This window comes from Hydra vulgaris, chromosome 02 (genome assembly GCF_038396675.1).
Source record: "Hydra vulgaris chromosome 02, alternate assembly HydraT2T_AEP".
Lineage (NCBI taxonomy): Eukaryota > Metazoa > Cnidaria > Hydrozoa > Anthoathecata > Hydridae > Hydra > Hydra vulgaris.
In genome coordinates this window covers 31,930,319-31,951,575 of record NC_088921.1, presented here as the reverse complement: position 1 = coordinate 31,951,575, position 21,257 = coordinate 31,930,319, and the positions used below count along the sequence as shown (strand labels likewise).

At 27.6% G+C, this 21,257-nt stretch overlaps 1 protein-coding gene across 3 annotated transcripts; it reads left to right on the top strand.

Annotated features, from left to right (window-relative positions):
• Positions 1-679: 679 nt before the first annotated feature.
• On the top strand, positions 680-17,471 carry LOC105846588 (early endosome antigen 1). Of its 3 annotated transcripts, XM_065790617.1 has the most exons (4): positions 699-796; positions 4,810-4,854; positions 5,932-6,007; positions 14,568-17,471. In XM_065790617.1, the coding sequence occupies exon 4, from the start codon at positions 14,602-14,604 to the stop codon at positions 17,002-17,004; it is 2,403 nt and encodes an 800-aa protein (XP_065646689.1). In that variant the 5' UTR covers positions 699-796; positions 4,810-4,854; positions 5,932-6,007; positions 14,568-14,601; the 3' UTR covers positions 17,005-17,471. The 3 variants fall into 3 exon arrangements, with proteins under 3 accessions (XP_065646691.1, XP_065646689.1, XP_065646690.1); XM_065790618.1 differs by lacking the exon at positions 5,932-6,007 and having other exon boundaries at positions 704-796; XM_065790619.1 differs by lacking the exons at positions 4,810-4,854; positions 5,932-6,007 and having other exon boundaries at positions 680-796.
• Positions 17,472-21,257: the final 3,786 nt, after the last annotated feature.

Here is a 21,257-nt window from a genome sequence, read left to right as displayed (position 1 = left end):
TATATATATATATATATATATATATATATGCCGTGACGCAGTGGTTAGAGTTCTGGCTCAGAATCCAGAGGTCTTATGTTCGACGCCGGCTCTAGCCCAATAAGCGACATTGTAAGGTAGGAGGCGTGAACTTCTAGTTAAACGGCCTCCTGCGGTACTCCGTGATAAGACCGTAGAGACTTTTGGAAGCACCTACATAACCTTAAAAAAGAGGGAAAAATATATATATTTGCATACTTTGTAGGTTTTTTTTTTTTTTTTTTTCGTGCGCCCTGTATGTATACTATACTAATGCTCCTGATTTCACTGTTATGCCATTGTTATAAATCAAAAAATTTAAAAACTTAAAATTAAGAGAAATTGAAATCCGTAGAATCCTGAAAAGAAACGCAACAAATATTTACTTAAGTGTAAAACACGTAGGACATTTACTTAGGTAAAAAAATCGCATCAATTTAAATTGGTATTGAATAACAACCGACAACTATTCTGCGGTGGATTTAAAAAAGAGTCAAAAAAATCATGCACAAGGCGTATTTGACAAAGGATTTGTTTGTAAAGTGTATTTTAGTTTTTGAAAACACAAAGTGACAATGGCTATATTTGATGGAAGATTATATCATATAGAATAAGGTATGTCAAAAATTTACAAAAGCAATAATATTTGTATTTTACAAAATCCATAACTATAAACATTTATCTTCCCCATGTGTTTCATATGACCAACAACAAATTTTTTAAGTTAGTATTAGAAAATATAACATCAAAGGCTTGTAGAAAACAACGTCACAATATTGTAAGTATGAATTATAATATTCTCAAATAATTAAAACTTTTAAATAAGCTGATTGTATCATGGAGTTAATGAATATATCATCTTAAATTTATTTGCTTCATTTTTAAATGTATCTTTAGAAATTTTCTCACCAAAAAAGTTATAATGTATATTATAAAATACAGAGAGATTGTTATAGTTACACTAAAGTCGCTTCGTTTTTATAAAGTCGCTAAAATGTTCGTTGTTTATTTTTAATTACAAAGTCGCTTTTAAACAATTAAAACAGGAACATATAATGTAATTCACATTTTCAGCCGAAACGTAAGTACTGTCGCAAAAAGTTTCTTTTTACATTTTATCATTCTACTTGTTAACTGTTAAATGGTTTAGTATAATAAAAATAAGTTTTTGTATTTAAAAAACATAGATAGTCTAAAAAAATGAATATTTACATATAGGAACAATTTAATCCGAAAATGTAAAGGAATACTTGCTAAAAGCAAAAAAATTGGTTTGTATTTTTAAATATTTAATAAACACTTTAAATGTTATTTTTAATATTAGTATTAGTATTAGTTTCATTTATTACGCCGTTAAGTATATATACAACCTACAAATATAACAAAATGGCTCCAACCATTTCCTTTTGTTATATTTGTAGGTTGTATATATACTTAACGGCGTAATAAATGAAACTAATACTAATACTAATACTCTAGCAAAAATCATTGCCAGTTGGACAGCGTGGAATGAAAAAGTTATGATTTTAGGAGATGTAACATAATGCAAAGTTGCAAATATGTTGTCAGCATTGCCATGTTTTACGGCAACACCAAAGAAATTTTGCAGACAATCGATTACTCTAAGACGACTACATTAACCAAAATCTTTCTATTTTTTAATTAAATTTTTCTATTTTGTATTGACAAGTTTTTGAAAGCGCACCCTCATATCGGAGTGTCTTACATTGCCGAAACTTTTTGCCTCATTATAAGTCTCACACAGTTTTCACATACCAATAGGTCTTGAAATCACACACCTTGCAATTTTTTACAAACACAGTTCAAAACACTGATGGATTTAATATGAGTAACTTCCATATTTATAGCTGTTCAAATTATAACAGCTTCAAAATTATAAAATTTCAAAATTTTCAAAAGCTTCAAAATTTCACAAATAACTACTAAACAAACTGAAAACTCATTAAATAAAACTAAAATAAATACTTCCGCTAGGTTCAACAAGCCTCCTGGCTTTCTTTTAAAAAAGCACATCTCAAGCAATAGCTTTAAACATTACTAAAATATATATCATAACGTACGTAGGGACTTAGTTGGTTGATCTTTCAAAGGCCTTAAGTTCAGTTTTTTTTCTGAAGAAACTGAAAGCCATTGAGTACAATACGGACACTCTCCTCTGGTTTCAGAGTTATTTAAAAGAGTGAATGGTTGTTTTTTTTAGGTGTTCCAAGAAAACCTTACGGGCTTATCACAGATCACAGCGAAAGAGCATTTAATTGGAAGTTCACGCCTTCTTCCTAACCGTTGTCGCTAAACTTGCCCAGAGGTGGGGTTCGAACCACCTATCCTCAGTTTCAGATGCAAGTGCAACCACTACGCCACAGATGCTCAATTGTTAAAAACCTTATACATGCAAATGAATTAATCGAGGTTTTACACAAGGTAATGGCCTCACTCCACAACTATTTACTATTTTTGTTAACAGTTTACCAAATTGTACCGATTGAAAACTGTTTCAATTTGCTGACGATATAACTCTCTCTCTGCTGCAGGAGCGGATTCAGTATTTTTTATTTTTTAAGATAACGAACTTACAGTCACGGACCAAACTCCTAATATTTATATGTATATACTTACGTCAATTTAGGAACATTTGCAAAAAATTACGATGATTAGAGTTTGGGAACAAAAATTTTTGCCCATAACCCGCCCCAAACGTAAGAGCAATAAATTAATAAATTTTTTGTTTACTATTCCTAACTATGCTTATATTCATCAATAAATTTTAGGTTTTATAGTGTAATCTCTCAGCATTCAAAAATTATTCCCTTATAAAGATTGAGCCTTTCAATTTGAGGGTTATATGTTCATAGTTTTTGAACGTTAAGAGATTATACTATGAAACTTAAAATTTATTGATGAGTGTAAGTCTAATTGAGAATAGTAAAAAAAACATTTTATCAACTTGTCGCATTCACGTATAGGGCAGAGAAAGGGAAGAGGGCGGGGAGAAGGCATTGTTTTGGGGGCTTTTTTTCTTAAGCTCCAATCATCGCAATATTTTGAAAATTATCCTTATTTGACGTAAGTATAAACATATAAATAATAGGACTTTGATCTATATCTGGAAGTTATCTCAAACGCCAAATAAAGGTGGATCCGCCCCTGCTCTGCTGAATCTAAATTGTTAAAAATAGTGTCGGAAAATCTTATTATTGGCTATGGTAATACAAAGATCTTCTGTGACAATCACGTTCTTATATCAATCCTGGTAAAATTCAATTTTTTCTAATTAAATCCCCAGAACTAAACCTCCAAACAATACTGAGCTGCATTTAGGTACATTAAAATCAAACATAAAATTACTGTAAAACATTTTGGTCCTCACATCAATTAAAAGGTAACCTATAGACTACATGTTGATATTTTTTTTTTTAACTCTCTCCTTTTTTTTTGCTTTTACTTTTCGTTTTTGTTTTTATGTTGCACGTTTTTCACGTTTTTAAAATTTTCTAACAAAATATTTTATCTTAAAAGCATTATAAATAACCGCAAAATATTAGTCTGTCTTGATAAGCCAGACATTTTTTGCTGGATATGAAAAGGAGCCAAATCAAACATTGTCTACTATAAAGTCTGCATATTTTTAATAAAATTTATGTTAAATTTTAGAAATATAATAATAAAAATTGTAATATCAATTAAAAAATTAAGAATAAAATACAGAAATTAATAACCTGACATCTAAAATATCATCTCTCAAAGGTCCTATACATTCCTACAAAAGGTTCTCAATAATATTTAAAATTAGAAATGTTTTTATATTTTTAAATATTACACTTTAGCAAATTTCTGATTACTAGTTTAATTATAATTACTTAATAATAGGAATATTAATGATAAAGAGATGCATAGTATATATTTAAAATTTCAAAAACTATTAAAAACTTATTTAGCAGATTTTGTATAATTTTTGCTTTTTAAAATTTTTTGTTTAAAACTATCTTTTAACTTTATATTTATAAAGTTTCTAATTTTGAAGTTATTTCACGTTAAAACCAAATGTAAAGTTGTACGTTGCTGCAAATTATAAAAGTAGCGTTGTTATAGTAACTACCATAACTACGGCAAATACAGACAACTATAAAAAAGCAAATGCATCTAAACAAAAAACAGAAAACACAAAAATAAAACAAATAATTCATTGTTAAAAAAAAAATTATTATTCATTATTATTACAAAGCCTTAATATTGAAAATACTAAAATTGCAGTTGGTCGCTTATTAGTATTTTAATTGAAACTTTTAAAAAACTTTATATTTGCTTCTCTTCAAACTATTTTTTAATACCTTTAATTTTCTTTGCTTTATTTTAGCTATTAGATTTATTTTCATTTTGAATTTTATTTTTACATTTTTTTACCGAAAAAATTTATAGAAATTAGAATAATAATTAAATGAAACATTCTTTAATAGTATTATTGTTTATCCAATTAATAATAAATCTATAAATAATTATGAATTTATATATATATATACATATATATATATATATATATATATATATATATATATATATATATATATATATATATATATATATATATATATATATATATACATATATATATATATATAAAATTAAAATGTAAAATGAAGTCAATAAGTAAAAAAAAATATATATGTATATGTATTTATATATATATAAAAAAAAAAATGTATATATATAAATACATTTTTTATATATTTTTTTACTTATTAACTTCACTTTACAATATTTGTAATGTTTTAGCTGGCAATATAACATCAGCAGGTTATATAAACTACCCGTTGCCAGGTAAGATAAAATTTTTATGAACGTTTTTTTAAATTATTTTTTGGATAATAAAATTTATTAAACAAAATTAAAACTAAATCAAACTAAAACTTAAAGCACGAAAGATTTTCGAAAAATAGCCCATTGTATGCTAAAATATGCCTTCCCCAACCCCTCAGCACACACATTTACAAATTAAACAACTTGGTGCCCTTAATTGTAACTGTTTTTTCTTTGTAATAACCACCATATAGCCGAATCATGGTAATTATCATTAAGTCTCATGTTTCCTAACATCGATTAATCTTAATTATTACGTATCAATGGAAACCAAAACGATTATGAGTAAAATAAAAACAATTAATTTTAATATGTAATATTAATATTCAGTTATTAAAATAATTATTTACTAAAAAATAAAAACAAAAAATGGTTAAAGATTGTATTTCTAAGGTATTTCAACTATGGATAAAGAGGATCTCTTCTACATGGAAGCATTTAGAGACGTAAAAATTAAATGCAATAAGGAGTGGTTCAACTGGCGCTTATGACTGCCATACATTGTATTTTTACTCCTGGTTCAGCCACAAACTTAAAAGATTTCTTGGTCTTGGTTTAAAAACTACTAGAAAAATTATTTCTATATGTTGGAACATAGCTTACAAAAATTTCATATTCCTACCTAGTTTGACAATAAAAAATAAAAAATAAAAATAGAATTTAGATTAAACAAAATATTTGATGGCCCCCAAACGTTTTAATAAAATATAAAATTTATGGAGGAATTTTGCTCAAACAGCATTTTTATAAAAGTAATAACTTTGGTAATGTTAAGTGTGCAGCAAAATTAAATTCTGGATTATACTTAAGTCTTGTTAGATTTTTTTTGCTTAATGTAACTAAATTCCTTTAGGGAAGTTCTAGAAAAATTTTAACTGATAATTGTTCAAGGATTTAAACACCTTAATGGAGTTTCAATGTTTTTTTTTATTTCATTTTATTCAATGCATGCACAATGTGTTTACATTTACAGTTCGTAATAGGAATCAAAATAATATTTTTTTCCTGTAATTTTTTATCTAGTTCTTTTTTTTTAAGTCTTGGAAACTTTGTCATATTATCATAAACTGGAAATATCAAAAAGCAATAGAGAAATGATCGACAACAATGAAAAGTAAGATTAGTTACATACTTTCTTTTCTGCTTTTAGCTCGTCCGCTATTTAAAAACACAGATCAGCAAAAACAATCAAAGTTTCAACCTGGCATACTGCAAAGTAATCAGCTTAAACTTGAGATTGACGATAAGAAACGTGAATTCTATTTATTAGTGATTTTTATTCAAATTTAGGTCTATGATCAAAAAATATTATTGAAAGCCATTAGTTTAAAGTGATTATTTTTTAACAAGATGCAGTGTAGAATGTCAATATTATGATAGTTTCAAAATCAGTACAAACAGATGGCAAACGGAAAGAAACGTTCAAACAGCCATATTTTTAACGATCATATTTATATGGTGAAATGGTTAATTGCAAAAAATGGATCAAAATTTGCCGATAGTTTTAACTTTCCCAGGCAGGTACTATGTGCAGATCAAATTATCTGGTGAAATGATGAACAGATCATGTTAGTTAGAAATATTGGCTAAATATGATCCTTTTTTTGCATTTCATATTGAAAAATGTAGCACCAAATAAAGAGGATTTGTTTTGTATCTCTCATTGATTATATAATCTCATCAGACAAATTAATGGATATAATAGGCAAAAAAAGTTTAAGATTAAAATTTCTGTACTAACCGTCTCTTCTCCAGGTATCTCTATTATAGGTCGCCTAAAATGTATTTTTAAGTAAAACACGTGTTAGGCTTTTAATCGAGAATTTGACAAACTGTTTCTGAAGAACAATTTGTCAAAGTTCTTGATATTAAAAAAAACATACTGCAAAAAATCTCTCAAACAAAGGCTCAATTAGATGATAATGTAACAATATATTGGAAAAGTATAAGGAATTGTTCGAGACCGTTCTCGAGATAAAAATCCTCTTACTGAATAGATTCCATGTATTGCTCATTCATTGAATTTGGTTGGATAATATGCCATAAAATGTGTTCCCAGTTTGTTGACTTCATAACTCGTCTATATACGTTTTTTAGTGCATCTACTCAGCGTTGAAAAATACCGCTGCAAGAACTTCAAGGAAAAGGTCTACCTGTTGTAAAATATATATCAACAACTAGCTGGTCATGCATGCTCTAACAAAACAAACGGTTTGAAACTAAGTTTAAAAAAAACTCATTCGAGACGCAAATGTATTTCGGAAGATATGGATAAAGATCTAAAAACTAGATGTAATGCCAACGGTTTTGTAAAGAAAATAAGTTTGTTTGAAAACGGAATCCAACTTAAGTTGTAAAAAAAGTTTCATAAAAAATTAAAAAAATAATAGAGTACAAGCACGGACTTACATCAAACCGTGAGGCTGCTTAACTCTTTAATAGAATACGTTGCGTCACTAGGCGAATCATTTGATAAATTTAAAGACAAAGCATATATATATATACATATATATATATATATATATATATATATATATATATATATATATATTATATATATATATATATATATATATATATATATATATATCTGTGGGTGTCCCAGCCGCCCCTTATATTCTAAAAAAGATCTGTTCATATTCTTAAAAATTGCTATTAGTTCTCACAAGCAACTCGGTTAAATTTTTTCAAAATTTTATTGGATTTAGGGGGAGCACAAGACTGTAGAACAATTACCGGGTCCCTACTATTATAAAAAAAAAGTTTTTCAAAAGTATGTCATGTTGGGTCTCAAAAGAAGCGAAATTATATAAAAATTTTACAAAATTTTACAAAATTTTTTTTAGGAATTATAATCAAAAAAATAGGGGAGAGTATGCACCCATGATCCTAAAAATCTATCAGGCCAATTTACTGAATATATGTTTTCATTTCGATCTCTAAAGTAACAGTACATAATAGCAAATTTTATACCCTATTATAATTCAATAATCTTTTTTTTACCGGAATATTTTAAGTAGATTTAAAATTATAAAAACTAAGAACCCTCAATTGGGATCATGGGTGCATACCAGTATGCTCCCATGATCCTACCTATATGCACCCTTGATCCTATGTGTGTATACATGTTCTGAGATCAAACTTATACCATAAATGTGTAAGAATTATTTTTAAGTCTTCAAAAGTATGTCTATAATAAATACCAATAAAGTTATTATTAATTTTACTACAAACTTATCTTTCTTAAAAGAAAAAATCAATGGAAAAAATGTTATTTTTTACTGAGACTTAACGTTTTTTTTTTCATTACTTTCAAGATCAAGTTTTCTTTTCCTTGTCATGAAGATCTTATTTTGCTTTTCATATTTTTTCTTTTTTGACTGAGACTTTTTTTTCATTTCCTGAAGCCTATTTAGTTCATTTCGAACAGGGGTGTCTGTGAGTATTCGGGTACGCTGACGCTTACGTCCTTTAATGAACTTCCTTGATCCAGCTTTCAGAAATGGCCTAATTTTTTCTAGACTTGCTTGATGAGAGATATTAATAGAAACACTGGATAGTTGACTTACAGGGTCAGATATAGGCTGAATTGGCAATACACTACAAGCTGGCCTTGATGACAGACTTGACATCAATGATTGATTAAAAGCTGGGGCATGAGCAATAGCAGAAACTGGATCAGTAATACCTGGAGATAGGTTAGCAGTAATAGGTTCTGGACGATCTGTTACATATGAAGCCAAAAACTCATTATCAGAAAATATGTTAGGATTAAAGGGTTCAATTCCTGCCACAGCAAATCCTGCAGAAATGTTAGACAAAGTAAAAGCTTGTGCATAAGCTTTCCTTACAACTGCAGCTATATCATATATGGTCATCGGTCTTGGATTAGATACAACCCAATCATCACAGGCTGTATTGTAATAACGTTTCAAAGGCCCATAAACTGACCGATCTAATGGCTGCAGCTTGTGACTACAATGTGGTGGAAAGGACAGCATAGTTATGCCATTTTTTTTAGCTAAATCCAAACACACAATTGAAACATGGCTCTCATGGTTGTCAAGAAGTAAAAGCACTGGATTAGCTGGTGAACATTTCACATTTTGAATAAAATGTTTCATCCACTCAAAAAACATTGCACAATTCATCCAGCCAGATGGGTTTGCAACCCCAACACATCCAGGTGGACCACCATTTAACATACTTCCTTTGAAATGAACTCTTAAAAAAATAAAAAATGGGGGGATTGAGTTTCCTATTGCATTAACTGCACAACAAACTGTTACCAATGTCCCTCTTTCTGCTGAAGTTATCCTTCCAACTTGTTTATCTCCTTTTTCAGCAATTACTTTAACTGGTTTTTGAACGGTTGTAAGACCTGTCTCATCAACATTATATATGTTTTGTGGCTGAAATTTGTGTCGCAGACGAACATCTTTTAGATTGGTGAAAAATTCTCCGACTGTATAACGATTAAAAGCAGTTGCTCGTGCCATACTAGTAGCTTCTGGATTTCGTAAAGATAACTCATTCCTACGTAACATAAAACCACGAAGCCACTGTTTCCCAGCAATTTGTAAAATTTTCCAGGATTTAGGAATGCGCTTAGAAAGAGTCATTGCAAATTCATAGGCAAGTTTTCGTGTTGTTTTGGTTGACAATCCATAGTGAAGTTTTGAAGCCTTTAAAAGATAGTCTGATAAAGATGTTTCTTCTTCGTTGGTAAAGATTTGCATGGTAATGAAGTTAGGTTTGCAGACTGTACTTGGATTTAATTGACATTTCCTTACATATCTCTTAAGTGTCATTAAATTGATTCCCCTCTCTTTAGATACACGATAAACTGTACAACCATTAAGAACTGCATTAACAGCTGCTCGCATTTCATTTTCATTAACTTTACCTCTTGGTGGTCTATCGGTTTTTTTTTTTTCATGATACACCATATTTAACTGTAAAAAAATTAAAAATATTTATATAGTTTTGCTATATTCCTAATTTTTGGAAGAACATTTATAAAGATTTTTAATTATTAGAATCTACTTTATTAACAAACACACACACACACACACACACACACACACACACACACACACACACACACACACACACACACACACACACACACACACACACACACACACACACACACACACATATATATATATATATATATATACATATATATATATGAATACAATTATATTATATAAGAGTATTAGGAGGACAAAAAAAACACAAAATAGTATAAAATCTACTTTTAAGGCTACATTTTGGAAGAAAAAAATTTATTTAAAAACAATATGACATATTGTACATGTTACTTTATTGGTTAAACATTTTGTTTGTGTGTGTGTATGCACCTTTGATCATAGGATCAAAGGTGCATAAACGCATCAGGATCAAGGGTGCTAACCCGCTCAGTTTTTACAAAAATTCTTTTTTTGTCATATTAGATGCTTCCATAGCTTACCAAAAGCAACCATACAAGAGGTGAATAATTTAGTTACAAAATGACATAAGCAAAATTATTCAACTCAAAATAATATTAAAGATGTGGGGTTCCTTGTAAAAGTAAAAAAATTACTTTTTATCGTCAAAATCAAACTCTTTAGAAATAAATTTAATAGTGGTCTACTCTCTAACCAAAACACAATTAATTTTGAAGATGCAATATTTATAACACGCTGGTTATCAGCCCTTTTTAATAAGTTATGTAAGTAAGGAGATAAGGCTATAGGATCAAAGGTGCTTACGGATCAAGGGTGCAAGTTCTCCCCTACACTTCTTTCATTTTTAGTTATAAAAAGTCTTTTTTCTGCAATAAACTCTATAATAATAATTTTTTAATAAAATGATTATCATTTTTGAAATTTTTATATTCGCTTCTTTTGAGACCCAACATGTCATACTTTTAAAAAGCTTTTTTTTTTAATAATATTAGGGACCCGGTAAGTGTTCAAAGGTCTTGTGCTCCCCCTAAATCCAATAAAATATTGAAAAAATTTAACCGAGTTGCTTGCGAGAACCAATAGCAATTTTTAAGAATATGAACAGATCTTTTTTAGAATGAAAGAAGCGGCTGGGACATTCTAATATATATATATTAGAATATATATACATATATATATATATATATATATATATATATATATATATATATATATATATATATATATATATATATATATATATATATATATATATATATATATATATATATATATATATATATATATATTGCTGTTGTATGATTTAGTATTAAAAATACTAAACTCTTGATTGTTGTAAAGTGCTCAATATTTAAGAAAATATATATTTTTTCAAAAACAGAGCGTTTTATAACTAAATTTCAGAAAAAACAACTTTTAATGGAGCTTAAAGTTTCATGCCTTCGGCAATCATCAGCCATGAAGTCATGGACTTCAGTCATGGACTTCATCGCTGATGATTGCCGATAGTGATTTATTTGGACTTCATGGCTGATGATTGCCGATAGTATGCCACGTCATGGACTTCATGATTGCCGATAGGCATGAAACTTTAAGTTCCATTAAAAGTTGTTTTTTCTAAAAATTTAGTATATATATATATATATATATATATATATATATATATATATATATATATATATATATATATATATATATATATATATATATATATATATATAAACATACATATAAACTAATTTAAAACATCAGATTATACAAATTCTCTAAATACTAAATAATTTAATTTATTTAAAATTTTTGCCGGATTATAGGCAACGGCATCATCAGCATATAATATAATACAATTACAAAAAGTTGTGACCGTTAAATAACAACAACAAAATTATTTAAATTTTGACGTCACCTTTATAATGGCTTCTTTTACTTTAGTATGAAAAAAATGAAGTCCAAAAGTTTGTTTTAACATATTGTCCATTGTCCAATTTCATACCACCGTACATTGGAGAACATTGATGTTTTTGTATTTCCAAGGCTTCACGGACTTTTCATTCAATTTTTTTATTGAATGGGATAGGACAGAAACACTTTAAGTGTTTTTGCCCTACCCCATTCAATATCCTCATCGCAATTTACATTATGCAAAGCTAACACAGACTGGTTTAACTTGCCTTCAGTTAAAAAAATTTGGTGTTGTTGAACCCTTGTTCTTATTTAAAGTTTTGATTCACCGACATACACTTAGGAGCATTTGGACTTAATTAGATAGGTTTCAGGTTGGCTGTTGCGTGGTAATTTTGATTTATTTCTAGACGTTAATAACGTTTTTAGGTATTACTTGGTTAGAAGAATACAACCGGTCTTAAATGAAAATCCTATTAGGTTAAAAAATTCAAAAGACTTTATTAACAAAACTAAGCCGTGGTTAATTGACAAAGATGAAATACAGGTATCCTTTGATATTGTGAACTTATACCCATCAATACAATTAAAAGAAGCAACTTTAGTACTTTTGGATCAATTAAATAAAAGCGTTTCTTACAAAAACTCAACTAAGCTTACTTAACTGAAACAAAACAAGTAATTGAACTTTGTTTGTTTCGTTGTTATTTCTTGTGGAACGGTGAGATTCATGAGTTAGAGAATTAAGACCCAATTGGATTGTCTTTTATGATTGTTTTGGCTGAATCTTTTTTACAATACCATAAGAAAAAGCAATAAAAATGGCAATGACACTGATTCTTTCAATTGATATTAAATCCTTTCTTAGATATGTAGATGATAGCCTCGCTAGGTTTTCTAACTTAAAGCAAGCAGAACAGTTCCAAACAATCCTTAACAGACAACATCTTTCTTTAAAATATACTATTGAAATTGAAAACAAAAATAAGATACTTAACTTTTTGGATATAACTGTTATTAATAATACACAAGGAAAATATGAGTTCAAGGTTTACATGAAAGATGCTATAACCAATATCCAAATCAAACCTCATTCTAATCACGATCCCAAAATTTTAAAAGCAATATTTAACGGATATATATACAGAGCATACTCAATATGCAGCAAAAACCATTTAGAAGATGAGATAAATTTTTTATCTCAAGTGTTTATTGAAAATGGGTGCGATGAAAAAATGCTTAAAGATATTTCTTATCATGGATACCACTATAATCTCCCAGACTTAGAAGAATATTCAGAAAAGCTGGTTATAGAACTGTTTTTAAGTCAAATGCTAACCTAAAAACGCTATTAACGTCTAGAAATAAATCAAAATTACCACGTAACAGCCAACCTGGAACCTATCTAATTGCAAATGCTCCAAAGCGTATGTAGGTGAATCTAAAATTCAAATAAGAACAAGGGTTTAACAACACCAAATTTTTTTGACTGAAAGCAAGTTAAACCAGTCTGCATTAGCTTTGCAAAAAGTAAATTGCGATGAGGATATTGAATGGGATAGGGCAAAACACTTAAGTGTTTCTGTCATATCCCATTCAATAAACACATAAGTGTTTCTGTCCTATCCCATTCAATAAAAAAATTGAAAGAAAAGTCCGTGAAGCCTTGGAAATATAAAAACATCAATGTTCTCCAATGTACGGTGGTATGAAATTGGACAATGGACAATATGTTAAAGCAAATTTTTGGAGTTCATTTTTTTCATACTAAAGTAAAAGAAGCCATTATAAAGGTGACGTCGAAATTTAAAAAATTTTGTTGTTGTTATTTAACGGTCACAATTTTTTGTAATTGTATTATATTATATGCTGATGATGCCGTTGCCTATAATCCGGCAAAAATTTCAAATAAATTAAATTATTTATTATTGAGAGAATTCGTATTATCTGATGTTTTAAATTAGTTTATATATATGTATATATATATATATATATATATATATATATATATATATATATATATATATATATATATATATATATACATATGTATATATAAACTATATTGATTGTATGCAAATCATATATTATTTATTGATATATTGTTGTATATTTGCCTTATTATATTTCTAACATTGAAATTAAAACAATCAATAGCTATTTAAAAATTAGGATTATTAAATTATTGATATATTATATAAAAATCAAGAATGCTTTTCTCCTGTTTGAGCCACTAAAAATGAGAAAGGAGTTTAATAAAAACTTCAGGATTTTTTTATGTAATGTTTTATATCTAATTTAGTTTATTAATTCAAAGAAAAATACTGTTTTTAATTCAAACAAAAAAAATTGTTTTTTTTTAAACAAACAGTTAAACTTAAATCTGATATTTTTTTTTGTAATTAATAACACATTTTATTTGTTTGTTTCTAGATTAGGTAATAAATATATTACGTTTTAATTAATTTAATCGACTAGTATGTCATTTAAAAAAAAAAATTATATTTACGACAGGAAGAGAAAACCCTAGTTATCTCTGAAATGAAAATAACAAAAGTTATTTTCATTTTATACAAAACTTTAGTTTGTATGAAATGAAAATATGTAATAACACATTTTAGGCAACAGTAGTAAAAGTGGAATCTATGTTAGATATTTTTCTTTTATATGTATAATTTTTTATTCTTTTTATATCTATAAAGCGATTGTTTGTGTTTTACTTTGTTTCGAACTTGATTTCCGCTTTTGCTTTAATATTCAAAGCCATCATAAATTATATTTTGGTTTTCTATTCATTTTAATCATTTCTTTTTTTAGCGCGCTTAAAAATTAATTAAAGTTGAATTGCATAATGAATTATACAAACTCGATGAAAGTTTCGGTGAATGGAAAAAAGTATTTTATATCAGGAATTCAGAAATATACTTCGCACAAAGAAATACTGTGCGCGATAGCCAAAGTTACTCAATCGTCTAACAGAGAAATTGAGGGGGAGGAAGGAAAACCCCAAAAAGTTTTCAATACAGTAAACGCTATTAAAAGAAATGTTAGTATAGAAAAAGCTATTCAAGTAAAGCAAGATTACGTAGATAATCAAAATAATTCTATTGAAACTTTTAATACCTCAGCTATAGATACGGGAATTAGAAAAAAATTATGTAAGAAAAATCAATCAAAGGAACGACCAATTCAAAGCAGTAAAAAAAAAAGTCGTAAAGCAGAAGATAAACATTTAAAACGAAGCGACCAAGTAGTAACTTTTCACAATTCTACTGGCGAACGAAAAATATTAAAAGTTAAAAACAAGAAAAGCTCTAACTTAGAGTATACTGTAAAAGTTAGCCAAAAATTAGAAAAAGAAAACCGTTTTCGTAAGTCGCAACAAAAACATAAAAATTCTCTTGAAATTAGCAATAATGATTTTAATCGTCCAGTTTTTTCTGAAAACTTTCAGATTCAAAAACTAAACAAAAAAGTAAAAAAAAAAACGCGAAAGAAAACAGCTTGGATGAACGATTTCAAAAACTCCACCCATATTTATTATGTGGACGGTAAAAGTAACCTTGAAGAAGATCAGAAAATGATGAGCGAAACGACTCTAAACTATCAAGTCGAAAAAGATAGTGGTTTACCTTCACCAGACTTTAATTCATGTGAATCCCAGGATCAAATAAAAGCAAATAGATTTTCTATATCTCACATTAATATCGAACAGTTATTTTTAGACCAACTTGCTAGTATTGAAAACGAGCGCTGTAAACCCCCCGATAATAATACAGATGTAAATAAAACGTTTATTAAAATCAATAACGATAAAAAAGTAGATAGTTTGTATATTCAAACCGAAGAGAACAATATTTATATAAATGCTATAGATCTAAGTTCAAAGAATAATATTGACACTTCACTCAGTAAGGCCACTCAAAATGATAATGTAAACATTTCTAGCAAATATGAAAATTTGAAACAACTATTGCCTACAGATTCTTTTACAGATCAACCTTGCGAAGACTTTTTATTAAAAATTGAACCGTCATTTCGTATTCAAAATATTCCAAATACTTTTCTGGACTTAAATGAAAACGTAGTTGGCCACACCGATCAAAGTAAAAATATTTTGTTTAACGAGCAAACAATTTCTGATTCAACGGAAAATTATATGATGCACGATAAAAAAAAAGTTTTTAAGACAGATATATCTCATCCTGTTTTGATGAGTCCAGAGACAATTCGTAAACAAAAAAGCTTAAGAAAACTTCAAGCAGTTTTTGGCGAAGATGTTTCTAGTACGCTATTGCAAATGGCGGATAAGTCAAACTTGAATTTTATAGAAAAAAATAACGAACTAAATAAGAAAAAGAAAAAAGTAAATCGTACAAAAATATTAAAACAAAACATTAAGGTGTCTAAAGAAAAGTCTAACGAACCTGAATATGTTTCTAAAAACTTATTTCACGAAAAACCTGCGTCAGAGGTTTTAGAGTATAACGTTTTTCGAAAAAAAGATAAAAGTAAAAAATCGAAGCCTGTTAAACAGAAAAAAGAGTTTATAAAAGTGGAATTATTAAACAACCCTGCAATCGCCTGTGATAATGATGTTAACACTTGTTCAGAAAAAATGTCAGGCCATTTACCAAAGTGTGAAATTGATCAAAACCGAACATCCGACGAATACGATAAAAACATGCTTAAAATCTGTTCAAATAACAAAAAAACAAGCGAAAGCCAACACGAAGAAATGGACAAAGTAATTAATACTAATAAACAAAATGGCGATGATAGATTATCTTCTGAAATTGATGTTTTAGTACCAGTTATAGAGTCTGACACTGAAATAAACAGCTTAGAACAACAGTTAATTGAAGCTACCTTATCTTTACTTTACATCGAAGAGCAGACTTTAGATTTAAATTTAATAATATCTTATCTTACAGACGAGTTACAATCAATTAATAAGGCAGAAAAGCAAAGTCTCGACGAAATAGAAAGAATTATTTTTAAAGATTTAAAAGACATCTTAGGTTTACTTAAGTCTGTCACTGACTTGAATACTTATCAACGACAAGAAATGGTTACGAATATGAACGTAATAGATAAATTAGACCAAGAATTAAGGGTAAAAAAAGCTGCGATTGAGAACTTGAGAAGTGGAAGTTGGAGGACTAACTCATATTGCGCTCCTAGATCTTTGCTTAGAAAATCAAAGAAAAAGGTCGGAGGAGGACTATACGATAAAAAGTTTAGTTTTGTTTAATTATAAAAAATATATTGTAGAACTTCTTAAATTCTTAACTCTGTTTGACAGATTAATAAAATATTTTAATTCCTAAATCTGTTTGACAGATTTTTATATTTATGTTTAAAGTTTTTTTTTTTTGAAAACTACATTTTTTTGTTTTTTTTGTAAAATTGATAACAAGTAACAAATTGTAAGTTTGGTTGCAAATTTTTTCAATTCAGTTGCGATCTAGTATTTTTGGTTTTTAATCAAAATGAAATAAATTTGACAATGAGAAGTAGTAAATAAACTTCTCAGGCCAATCTTTTTTTTAGGGGCGTGCGTCCAACCTTGCGTACGTCCTAAAAGTTATTAAACCAAACCGTATCAAAGCATTTTTTAAAGAAAAATTAAACAAGCAATTAGATATTTTATATTGTATATCATTTATTTATGAAAATCTTATTTGTATATGGTACATGTAAATATATATTTCTTATACATTTTGTTGTTGACAATCTTTACCTGCTCATTTTTATTAAAGCTTTATTTTTGAATCAAAATCTTTAAGTTTAAGCATCCTATCGTTAATATATAAAATTTTGTTTTATATGTTTATATTAAATAAGTAATATTGTAATAAATTTAATTTACATACACTTATACTGCTTAAATATTTAAAACATTATTATTATTATTATTATTATTATTATTATCATTATTATTATATTATTTATTCAAAGTTGAAGTTTTGAAGTTGAAATATTAAAAAAAATCAATAAAAAGAAAAGTTTTTTTTGTCAAGGTTTATGATGTTTTATAAAAAACAAGTTTAAACGTCTTAACAATAGAATTGCTTTTTATATGGTGTGAAGTAGGATACAATATAATTACCTCATAATTATTCTAAATAAAACTATTTATATTAAGAAATCCTTTACTTTAATTAATGGCAAACAGATCCCTACAAAAATCAAAAAAATGTACAAAATGTTTTACTAAAACTAGGATTAGTTTTTAAAATAAGTCAAAAGTGTACCATACATGTATGTCAGTAGACAACACTATGGAATATTTTTGATTTTCCCTAACTACCGCCATAGCAACGACTTGGTTTTTGCATTTTGACTACTTTTTTTCAAGTTTTTTATTTTTTTGTTTTTCGATAAGTATTCATATCTTAACAATATTTTTTATAACAATGTTTTGATTCTTTATACATTTGGAAAATTACTACGTAAGAATAATTTTTTGAATATTTGCATTTGTTAAATACTTGTTTACATAAAGATGTAACAATTAAGTATATTTTGTACAAGTACAAATATGTTATAATATATTTTATAATATATATTTTTACAGGTAGAAATATATTTAAAAATTACCAAATCATGTATAATCTGCATTAAAATACATGGATAATTAGCGTTGTAAAAATTAGCCAACGTTTTAAACTAGTTTTAAATTATTTTTTATTTTTCAAGGATATATGTTTTTACATTTGATATACTATTACATCGATCATAATTCGAAACTCGGTAGAAAAGTTAGCATTCTCTTCATTATCCTTCAACTTTTTTTTTCATTATTCAATAAAACAACAATAAACTAAATTAAATTATTCTTAATTTTTATTTCTTTTCAATTGACTAAAATCAAAGTTTATTTATTAGTTTATTATATATAGTATATATTATTATGTTAAGCGCGGACAAAGAAAATATCGACTGACAGATATCTCGTTCTCTTTTATTATAATAAATACAGCTATAATAGTAGATAATATAGATAATATCATATATATATATATATATATATATATATATATATATATATATATATATATATATATATATATATATATATATATATATATATATATATATATATATATATATATGATATTATCTATATTATCTACTATTATAGCTGTAGTTTTATTAAAAACGGAATGCAGATTTAAGTTACGTTAAATAATAGCCTTTAGATTGATTGTTTTGTCTAACCCATTTTAAAAGTGTTTTATGTTCTATTGTTTTCCATCTTAGTTTTTTTCAATTACTTTCAATTCTGTTGGTGAAAAAGGTATTTTTTAGTGAACAAGTTTTTATGAAGTGCTTAGTGTTGGAATGCGAAATTCTTACATGAAGTTAGTTGATAAGTAATAGCTTTATTCAATTGATTGTTTCATATCCGTGATGGTTTTTGTATTGTAAGATTAGAACACTTTTTTCTCTTTGTGTTTGTAAAGAAAAAATTTCTAATATATTTTACCGCTCTTTATAACTGTAATATCTTAATTTATCTATAACTGTAATATCTTAATTTATCTATAACAGTTTGCTTTATTTATCATTGTAGCATTATGTTCTTTTCATTTTAGATCTTATGTAAACAATAAATGTGTGTTCTTTTTTTTCCTCCTTTACAGTTTTTTTCGATTTGTGATCGTTTAATTTGTAGCTAAATTTTGGTTTTTTTGACCTTACATTTTTCTTGTTGAAAGTATTAGACCATGTTTTAGTCCATTCTGATATTCTATCATCAGTTTGTTGTAAATTTAGATGATCTGTTCATTAGATATAGTTGGTAAAGTCTTTGTGTCATCTGAAATTAATTTACATTGACATGTAATGTTATCCAACATATCAATAATATATAAATCAAGTAACATTAGTTATGTTTAGTTAGCACCAAACCTTGATTCACCTTGTTAGCTACGAATTAGATATAGTGTTGCCTAATACGCTTTTATTTTATTATTGGTCTTAAAAGCATAAGTCCACTTAATCAAATAATTATCTCTCTCATGTTTTCCAAACTTAGTTCTTTTTTTTTGGTGAGAAAGTAAATAACGTCGATCTTAAAAATCATTAGAAACAAGTAAATAGTGATATCCTTAGAAACAAGTAAATAAAGATATTCATATAATGATTCAAATAGCTTCTAAAAAAATAATAGGTTTAAAACAAGTTGGCAACATTTTGAGAAAACAAAAATGTTGGTTTGAATTAAATAGTTTGTTGTAGAGTTTGGAAAAATTTGTATACGCAGATATTCGCCAATAAATTGTGCGCATATATTCGCATAATTATGCACATACTTAAGTGCATAACTTTTTTCAATTTCAAACCATTAATTAAAAACCCATCAGTTTTAATAGTGGAATTATAAGTTAACAACTTTTAATTCCACTATTAAAACTCTTTAACTAACACTTTTATAATTAATAGCTTTAAATTATTAATTATAAAATATATAATTATAATTAATTATATATTTAGTTTTGATTAAAAGAGATGAGTAAGTAAAAGAATTTTTCGTCAACCAGAAAAACTTTGCAATAAATTTGCAAAATCTTGATACAGTGAAGACAACTGGAACTTGCATTGCCTGCCAAAAGACAGTTCAATGGACAAAAGATTGCGTCGCAGCACATAAACGAACATCATGTTTAACATCAAACGCTAGTGAAAATGAGAAACGTTTGTTTGCAAAACAAAAAGTTGAATCATCAATCAACTTCAACTGCAACATCGTAATCTCAGCTGAAACATACAAAGTAGTCGACAATGTCATTTCTTTTACCGAACTGGAATATCATTTCGTCTTGTTGAATCTGAAGCTTTTAAGGATTTGATCAAAACATTTAATCCATCGTATGCATCATCAATACCGTGCGCAAAAACGGTGTTAGGCTTGCTTCTTGATAAAAAGTACGCAGAATGCTCCGTTAAATTGAAAGAAATTCTCAAATCATCTGAAAATTTAATGCTCTTCAGTGATGGTTGGACAAATATTGGTGGCGATCATATAGTAAACTCTTGTATCAAGGCACCAAATACAAAACCGTTTCTCTATACTTCAATCAACCATCGGCCTTAATTCAAAACGCTGCAGCTGTTGCAGGTGCCATTATTGAAGTAATTGAGACTCTTGGCCATCAAAAGTTTAGAAGCGTAACCACTGACAACGCTCCAACAATGAAAGTTGTTTAGAAATCAATTGAAGAAAAATGTCCACTCATCTCGACGTGTGGTTGTACAGCACACGGTATGAATCTTCTCGTTAAGAACATTTTTTGTACTGCTGAAAGTTCAAAGACCATCAAAGAAGCTGAGAAAATCATCAAGTTTGTGAAAAATCATCACATTGTTAAAGCAAAGTTTGAAAAAAAGAGAATTGCAGCTAACATTCCTCGCTTACTCACAATGCCTGTTTCTCGACTCGATGGTCAGTCAATTTAATTCAATGAACGACTTTTATTTGGTAAAGTATGTTTTGATTCA

Bases quoted from the DNA above. Each gene is read 5' to 3' on its own strand.
- LOC105846588 (XM_065790619.1), top strand. From the start codon at position 14,602: ATGAATTATACAAACTCGATGAAAGTTTCGGTGAATGGAAAAAAGTAT.